The sequence below is a fragment of the Apaloderma vittatum genome, unplaced genomic scaffold (assembly GCF_000703405.1).
Source record: "Apaloderma vittatum isolate BGI_N311 unplaced genomic scaffold, ASM70340v1 scaffold27635, whole genome shotgun sequence".
In the NCBI taxonomy this organism is placed as follows: domain Eukaryota; kingdom Metazoa; phylum Chordata; class Aves; order Trogoniformes; family Trogonidae; genus Apaloderma; species Apaloderma vittatum.
The window spans coordinates 1-9,210 of NW_009718076.1; the positions used below are offsets into that span (position 1 = coordinate 1).

Genomic DNA, 9,210 nt, shown 5'->3' on the forward strand with positions numbered 1-9,210 from the left:
ATATTTTGAAATACGAAGTTGCAATTGGAAGTGGGGAATACTAAGCGAGCGCGGTGTTCCCGTTTCCCCTGAATTTGTGCTCCCAGCGCGGGGTCTGTGCTGGGCACCTGCCCAGCTGAGTGGCCGCGTGCTGCACTCCTGCCTGCGACTCTTCTAGGGAGGACAGAGGCCGCTCTCCACAGAGGGACTTCCACATCCTCTTTGTGCCGCGCCGCAGCCTGCTCTGTGAGCAGTGGCTGAAGGAGCAGGGTGTGCTGGGGTCCTTCATCCACCGAGAGCAGTACAGCCTGGACCTGATACCCTTCGACGGAGACCTGCTCTCCATGGAATCCGAGAGTGCGTTCAAGGTAGGTGCTCGTCTTGTCTCAGAGGAAAGACGCTGTGCGGTGCTGTGCTGGCTGTCGGTGTGGGCAGAGAGGCTCTCGGGGGTTTGTCAGGTACCCGTGCAGTGGGGAGGGCCTTGCAGAGCAAGTGTGGCTTGATCCAGAGCACTGAACTGAGCCTGAACGTCTCTCTGTGCCTCCTGACTGCACGCTGAAGGAACAATCACTATACAGAGCTGCAGCCCAGTTCCTCCAGCTTTAACTGCTGCTGTTATTACCACAAATTGAGCATTCATGAGGCTTGAGATACCAAGTCGTTACAAAGAGTACAGTGGCTGATGCGGCACGCCCGTCTGCACTGAGAATTGACAGCTGCCACGTATCAGCTATGTGTCCTGTTTTCTCAGAACGCTGCATCTGGGGACAGAAAGGTTTGAGGGTTTCTTTGGCCATCTCCACATTACTAAGTGTAGCCCAGGGGATGTGTCAGGGCTTGCAACTGCTTGTCAGCAGCTCCAGTGAGGTGGTGTGTGCTCACATTGGTCTAATTAGAGGGGGAGGCTCTTTGCAGTCACTTTCTGGCTGTTTTACTCCTCTGCAGCATGTGGGTTCAGAAATATTACAGCGTCTGGTCTGATCAAACAATTTGATGCAGTGACAGCACAGATAACGTCCGTATTTGCCAACGGCCATAGTTTTTCCCCAGCCTGTCTCTGAACTGTTCTTCTGGGCTGTGTCTTGCTGTGTCGTATTGACACCTTCCATCGGGAATCCTTTTTGCTGTTTAGGAATGTTACCTGGAGAGCGACCAGACGAGTCTATACCATGCGGCAAAGGGGCTGATGACACTGCAGGCTCTCTACGGAACCATCCCGCAGATCTTTGGGAAAGGCGAGTGTGCTCGGGTGAGACAAATGCTGCTGAAAAAGAATGTGTCTTGTTCTTTGGAAGTGCCTTAAGGGCCGTTTGGTTAAATGCACCTCTGGCGTTTTTGAATCCAGCTATGGACCCTTCTTCTCCTATTGGAATTTCGGTATCGTGGCTATCAGGTCTTTCACATCTCTGGCCAAAAGGACAATCTTTGCTGTTCCAAAAGTCTTCCTGTCAGGAGGATTTCTCTGATATATTCTTTTTGCTTACAGGAACGCTGCCTTCATGTTTTCAGCAGTTTTTTCTATGGAGTTTTTAACACTTAGCTGCTCTGTTGATATCAGAAGGGCTGAATAAAGTGGGCAATTTGTAGCCTACTGCTCATGCCTTAGCTTTTCTATCTCTCCCTACACCTCACCCATTTGTTCTCTCTGATCAACCTGTGGTTTAACTGGTACCTCTTCTAATGAGGGAGTGGCTTGAGATGAACCCAGTGTTTTGGCCACAGTCAATGCTTAGCTACAGAGAGCAGCAGAGAAGTACTTTTTATTTGCTTTGGTCTTGTCCTGCCCCCATCTGTCAGCTGACTTCTATCTCCTGCCATTCTCTTCCTTTACACAGGGCTATGCCCGTACTTGCATGAGCATTTGCTTCTAGGCCCTAGAAGTCAAACTCATCTGTTGCGACCCACACCATAACCAGGTGGACGTGATCTGTTTCAGCATGTGGCCAATATGATGATCAGGATGAAGCGTGAGTTCCCTGGAAGCCAGAATTCGATATTTCCCGTCTTTGATACCCTCTTGTTGCTGGACCGCAACGTTGATCTGCTGACACCGTTGGCCACACAGCTGACCTACGAAGGGCTGATAGATGAAATCTACGGAATTCAGAACAGTGAGTACTGCCGGGTGAGGGGGAGGACTGCGGCGTGCCAGGGGAGGCTGCAGTGCGCCAGATGGGTTTCTGCTTCACTAAAAAACAGTGATGTGGGAGCAGCTCACCTGAACTCAGTGCAGGGATGGTTCAGTCCCAAGCCAGAGCCCATCAAGAGCAGCTCTGGCTCTCTTTTTGCCTAGGAAGGGGAGTGCAGCACAGTAAGCGGTTACCGAGTGGGCATTTTTGGGATACTGGCTGGGTGCAGTGGCACAGAACATGTGGGCATGGAGATGTTGGTTTGTGCCTTCACCCTCCAGCCTGGCTGGCTCATGTGCCTACACAGGAACAGTTTGTGAAAGGCTATTCAGAGCGCTCTCCTGCTCCTCAGGAGGAGGTAAGAAAAACTCCAGAGAAGCATTTATGGGTTTTAAGACCAGCTGGAAGGCTGCCTCCAAAGCTCTTTGAAAGCAGGGTGGCTAGGCCTTGAGTTCTGATCACGCCTGTGCGTGCAGGTCTCTGGATCCCTGCGCAACGCTCGGAGAGACTCCTTAATTAGCACATATGCACCGAGTCATCTGGGTGTTTGTATTAGCTTTGCTGCTCAGAACTGTTTCCAGCTCAAGGGACATGTTTCCACAGCCTACTTAGTTTAACCTCTGGTGGTGAAGTTCCAGTCCTTATAAGGGTTATTTCTCTGCATTTGGTAGCTTATGTGAAACTCCCTCCTGAGAAGTTTGCCCCAAAGAAGCAGGGTGAGAGTGGAAAAGATCTCCCGACAGAACCCAAGAAGCTCCAGCTGAACTCTGCTGAAGAGCTGTATGCTGAGATCCGAGACAAGAACTTCAATGCCGTGGGGTCAGTGCTGAGCAAGAAAGCCAAGATCATCTCAGCAGCCTTTGAGGTGAGGCCTGTGCCCGACTGTGCATCCCTTGGGCATTCTTGTTGCCTGCGTTCAGCTTGGCTGTGACCGACAGCTCAAGCTGTTGCCATGGAGTAAACTCTCAGTCAGAGGAAACAACAGGTAGTCTTGAGAAGCCTCTCCAGTCTGTTTCCATCCCCTGAGATGAGATCAGCTCCGCTTCACGTGTTCTGAGTAGGTGTCGGTCATAAGAATCCTGTAGTAACGTGGATCCTTTCTTCTCCCCACACCTCTGTTCTGGGTTTTTTCCTATCCTGACTGTGAAAAGCTCATCTCAGAGTGGGCCTAAACCGCGTTGCTGCTGTGTGAGCCCACAGTTCCCATCACAGGAATTGCTTTCTTCAGTCTGCAGAGCAGTCAGGTGCTGCTTCCCTCGGCAGGAGGCCAAAGGTTAATTCCAGCACAGTGATCACTTCTGCTTTGTTGCTGTTGTTACCTATTAACTGAGAGGTCTTTTTCCCTTTGCATTCATCGAGGATGCAGAGAAAAGTCTTGAAGAAATAAAACTCCAGAAGGTACCTTCACAGAGTATGATGGTTCGCATAAAAAACAAAAGGAATGTGAGAAAGACAGTTGTCTCATGGGAGGTTTGACCTGTAAATTTATGCTCATGTCACCTCAAACAAAGCTGGAGACTGCTGTGGGTGTGTTGGTGGTTTTGTCTGAAAACGTCCTGTTGATTCATAAAGAAACTGAGATCCCCGTATCTCTGCTTTCAGGCTTCATGGTGATATTTTCATTTTCACAGAATTCTTGAGAGAACTTGTTAAACTGTTTGATTGCATTTCCCTGGTTTTTTTAATCTGCTTCTTCACTTCTGCAATATTTAAGGTGAGGTAGTGCTACCTTAACTGAAATAGTGGGGCTCACCCTCATTGCCTAGTAAATGTCTTTTACTGTGGTATTAGTGCTCAAGGTGCTAAAGATGGATTATTCACAGTGGTTGTTAAAAAAAAAATCAGGAATTGTCAGAAGTAATAGGCAATAATGAAACAGCAGCATATTGGCAGCAGAGGACTTCTTCAGTTGCAGGCTTCATCATGATCCCTCTCCTGCCTGCACTTGCCCATTTAAATCCTTCACATGAGTCAAATTACTATTATTTTTATTCCAAGTTGCAGCAAGAGGCAAGTAGCCCAAATGAAATCCAGACCTCTGGACTGCTCTGAGAGCTGAAGTCTGCATTGTGCTTCATTAGATCCTTGCTCAAAGCCTGGGACATTGTTACAGCCACCTGCAGGGAGCGGCAGGCTTCTGCTTCCGAGGGACACAGACCCTGCCAGCCCAGTTCCTCAGCACCTATCAGTGCTGCGTTGAGAGGAAACATCCCCCATCTCCAGCTGCATTTGCCCGAGCTCCGTGCAGCGTTATTCATCTGTGTGTGAAAAAGGTGGTGTTGCAGGTGGGGAAAGGGAGGAGCAGATAGTGATGGCTGAAGTCAGCTAAAGGTGGAGAAAAGTGATTGACACCACTGGTACAATGAAAAAACCACTCTAGTGATCCTGTTGTATTGTGTCCTGCCTCTCCTAATGATCAGAGTGCTGGTACAGGTAATTATGTGACCTTAGAATAAGCATTTAAAGTCTTTTGTTTAAAAGGTTTAAAGCAGTATCTGCTGTTGCAGTAGCTACAGTAACAAACTTTTCATGATACAGTTGGTGTTGTTAATTGGAACAAGACCTAACCTAAGTGACGGATTTCTTTAGGAAAGACACCACGCGAAAACCGTTGGCGAGATTAAGCAGTTTGTCTCCCAGTTGCCACACATGCAGGCAGCAAGAAGTTCTCTAGCAAACCACACCTCCATTGCAGAGCTCATCAAAGACATCACCAGTGAGTAGTCGACAAAGAGTCTGACCAATTTAAATATAGCAAGATGCAAGACAACTTGATGGACGCAATTCAGGTTGGCCAAAATTGGCTTGGCTCCATCCAGTGCATCTGTGCTGAAATGTTAAATGTAGAAAATAAGAAAGCAAGCTGTGGGTTGCTACTGTATTGATTTTCCTTTTTTTTCCCAAAGCATCTGAAGATTTCTTTGATAATTTGACAGTGGAACAAGAGTTCATGTCTGGAATAGACACAGACAAGGTAAGTAGATAATGACAATTAGTGACCCTTACATCTTCAAGAATAACAGTGCTTTTCCCGGTTGTGGGGGGTTTTTTTGCCTTGTTTTTTTTTTGAGCGAGCATGATCTAGATGATACTTGTCCCTTCCAACTTCGGGGTTGTGAGCTCTGGTTACCTGTCGTTGCCTGCGATGCAGATTCGTACTGCTGGGCTGCTCGGACTTGTACAGGGGCACTGTGTGCTGCGAGGGGTCAGGGACACACTGAACCCTAATACCCTTAATCTGAATTTTTCAGCACATCTGACTCAGTCTAACTTTTGGCTGTGGAGTCGCCGTGCTTTGGAAGGACGCTAGGTGGAACCAGTGCCCGGTCACGGTTTTACAGCTGATCTTGAGCTGCCTGGAGCAGCTGCACCCGTGTTCTTGGTGCTTTGGAGATACCAGGCAAAACGAGATCTTTCTTTCCAGGTGTTTATGTGCTTTTAACAGGTCTTTAAATAACAGGTTATGTATTTCTTTTTTTTTTTTAGGTTAACAATTATATTGAAGACTGCATAGCTCAAAAACATCCATTAATCAAGATCTTGCGTCTCGTTTGCTTGCAATCTGTGTGCAACAGTGGGCTGAAGCAGAAGGTTCTGGACTATTACAAAAGAGAGATTCTCCAGGTTGGGCTGTAACTTCTGGACTGAGAACTTGCAGAGAAAATCCACATTAGAACCTCAGCTCTACAACACTTGCATTTCTAGACAAATGCATCGTATGTGTAGTGTTGATGTCCTGTGTGTGCAGATGGAGCACTGAGGCTCCTGTTTGGGCCAAGAGCGATGACTCGGGAGGTGCTTATATGTGATTTACAACACGTAGATAGAGAGGTTTATGTCATTGGAGAGGTTCACATCACTGCACTTCTTGCTGTTGTGATGTGAACACTGAATGGGATATGCTCTAGTGAGATCTTAATCAGAAAAATGTTTTTAAACTAACACATTTGCAGGGGTTTTTTTGTGGGGTTTTTTTCCCTCTTCTTTTTAAACACTCTAGTCATGGACTGACATGGTATTAAAGGTGAATTGTTCCCGTTGCAGACTTATGGCTATGAACATATATTGACATTAAACAACTTGGAAAAAGCTGGGCTCCTAAAACCTCAGACAAGTGGTAGGAATAACTACCCAACGATCAGGAAAACCCTGCGCCTATGGATGGATGATGTTAACGAACAGGTAAGCGCACACCTCAGCAGTGAACACTACATCTAATGATACAGGATTACGTGCAGCAGGAAAACCTGCATCTTTGTCTATTTGATTTTATTTGATTTTTTTTTTTTCTGTGGTGCTGTTCTGCAGCATGAAGTAGCACTCACTCTCCGCTCTCTCCTGCAGAACCCCAACGATATCTCCTACGTGTACAGTGGCTACGCTCCACTGAGCGTACGCCTGGCACAGCTCCTGGCTCGGCCGGGGTGGCGGAGCATCGAGGAGGTTCTGAAGATGCTGCCGGGTCCCCATTTTGAGGAGAGGCAGCAGTTACCTACCGGCCTTCAGAAAAAGCGTAAGTTTTCCTTTATTTTCCCATTTGTTAAAAGGGAGATGCATCTCTGTTAGGCTGGAATGAGGCAAACTAAACTCAAGAGTACTAAAATAAACTCTAACCTTACGGCATGATTTTAATAATTAACACGACTTCACAAAGAAGGTCAGTGTTATGCTCCTAGTGTTATGCCTGGGAACCTCCAGAGCTGGGAGCAGAGTCTGCATCTCTGGGCTCCAGGCTGGTACTGCATCCAGTAGATTTCCCCTCTAATTCAGAGGCTTATCTTTATTTTATTTTTAGGTCATTTTGAGTTTGACATCTTAATAAATAAATTAAATAAAAATTTCTCCGAATACGCAGGTCAACATGGTGAGAACCGAGTCACTCTGGTGTTCTTCCTGGGAGGTGTAACGTACGCAGAAATCGCCGCCCTGAGATTTCTGTCCCAAATGGAAGATGGAGGCACAGAGTATGTCATTGCCACGACAAAGCTGATCAATGGAACAACTTGGATCAAATCCTTGATGGAAAAACTGGAGCCTGCCCCCTTCTAAGGGTCTAGGGCAAGAGACAATAAAAGCAAAAGGCCCTGTGTGACACAGGCACGTCAGCTTCTGGTCTTCTGGCATGGCTGCTTGAACGTCGGGGAAACACAAGGGTGAGAGAAGCTCTCCTGAGACCAGCTCACGATGAAGTTACCCCCATCCCTCTCTGCACTCATGTTCCTACTGTTTGTGGGACTTCCTAGTGTGTAGTTCCTAGACAAGCAGCACTGAAAGGTACTAACCATGAAACTAGGGGAGAGAGAGAGATCCCTGCTCGTGATCTGAATTGGCAAACAAACATGGGGGGGCAGTGGCGATTTGCCCTTTCTATGTGGCAAATTGCTGCTTATTTTTTCTTGCAGTTTAGTTTTGTGGGAGATGTGATTGCTTCTTTTTACCCTGCTAAGGTGCTAAGGAGGCAGGATGTTTTCTGTTCCTGATTCATACCACTATTCCCAGTCCTTCTGTCTCTCTCTGGTGCCTGGCATCTTCATCAGTGCGCTGGATCAGTTTCTGTCGGAGATCTGTACTTGGCTGCACCTCTCCAGTACCCAGGGTTCAGTTTCCGGCTCATCTTTCCGATGAAAGCCAAGGAACTTGTGCTTCCCTCAGCTTTAGCGTGTTCACATCAACAGGCAGCAGCAGCAGCAATGACTGGGGCCGCAGTCACTAAATTCTGTCAAATCCTTGGAAGCTGATTGTGCAATAGAAAAAGAACTGTAAAGGGGAAGCAGTAACTTTTTACTGCATGGGTTTAGAAACTTCATGGCTCTCAGGCATCCAGAAGGCCACACTTGCAGGACCTGTTTGTCCTGTGCAGCACAAGCTGTCAGGGGTAGTGACCTGCAGGCCACGCTCGAGTCTGCTGTCCTGCACGCTTTGGCCAAGGCACTCATTGGGTTTTCTGCAGCAACAGCACTGACTGCAAATACAACCACCTGCACCCAAATTATGAGGAGATGCTTGAACCTTTTATTTCAGTTGCTCTCAGAAGGGATCAGTTTGTCCTGGGTACACCCGTCTGAGCCTGGAAGGCAACTCCAGGGTATGAATGACATCAGTGTGTCAGGTTTGAAGACACACACACAGGCTCCCCACATGGGACTCGGGCCTATTTTAATAGGAGCTATTTTAATAGCTCCATCAGTGACCTAGTAAACAGTGGGTTTAAAACAGACGCTTTTTTCACACCTGCACGCTCCTCCTTGTGCAGTTTATAAATCATGGTAGTACTTGCTGCCACAATTGTAGAGCTCAGAATTGTAAAACGGAATTTTCCATGATTTTGGTGGCTGGACCTCGGCATTGCTGAGTCCACAAGGCAGCTTCCGGCAGCTGCTGGAGCCTGAGGAGGCGGCCGGGGTGCTTGTTTATGCCTGTGCAGCCCGAAACCTCACACCTTAAATCACACTCTTAACAAACATTTCTGCTCTTAGTTATCCTGCGTAATATGTCCCAAAATAAAACACCTTCATTTTTCCAAGCTGTTAAGAGTTATGACTGTGGGTTTCAGTCTGTTGGTTTATTTTTTACGATTGAGTTCTGCCAAAGGAGGCCCTTTACAGAGCCCTTCTGTCTGTTTAACTCCAGTTGGATTATTAGAATAAAATTAAATGTGTTTGCAATTTTTTTTAAAGTGTCTGTGCACTCTCTCAAATAATATAAAGCAAAACCCTGCACTGTGGAACCTGTGTCTTTCTCCCCCTGCCCCAACTAACTGAATTAAAGGAAAACATGCTGCAAATTTGACAGTGATGCAAGACACGGACATGGGTTGCCTCGCTCTGCATTATTTCTGCAATTCGACTGTAATTTCACAGCATTTTAAAAGAAAAACAAAGTAGTTTTGAACGTCTGCATCACTGTGCAGAGAAAACCAAGAACCAATCCTTACTCAGTGCCCTTAACTGAGCCTTGAGGGTCTTTGTACTATCATAATTTCCAGATTTATCTTTTTTTTTTTTTTTAAATCTTAAAAAAATGAACTAATCTCAAGGAAATGAATAGCATCGATCAGGCTAGTTGGTGAGCTATGGTCAAAATGTGTAAAAGCTACACTGCA

At 46.8% G+C, this 9,210-nt stretch overlaps 1 protein-coding gene across 1 annotated transcript; it reads left to right on the forward strand.

Moving 5' to 3' along the window:
- Positions 1–120: 120 nt before the first annotated feature.
- VPS33A (vacuolar protein sorting 33 homolog A (S. cerevisiae)) lies at positions 121–7,218 on the forward strand (the record flags this gene model as incomplete). The annotated part of the gene is made up of 10 exons (XM_009870141.1): positions 121–347; positions 1,112–1,228; positions 1,916–2,090; positions 2,780–2,973; positions 4,698–4,824; positions 5,015–5,082; positions 5,595–5,732; positions 6,153–6,290; positions 6,453–6,621; positions 6,964–7,218. Coding segments are annotated over 10 exons (1,547 nt in total), but the record flags the coding sequence as incomplete, so codon positions are not given.
- Positions 7,219–9,210: the final 1,992 nt, after the last annotated feature.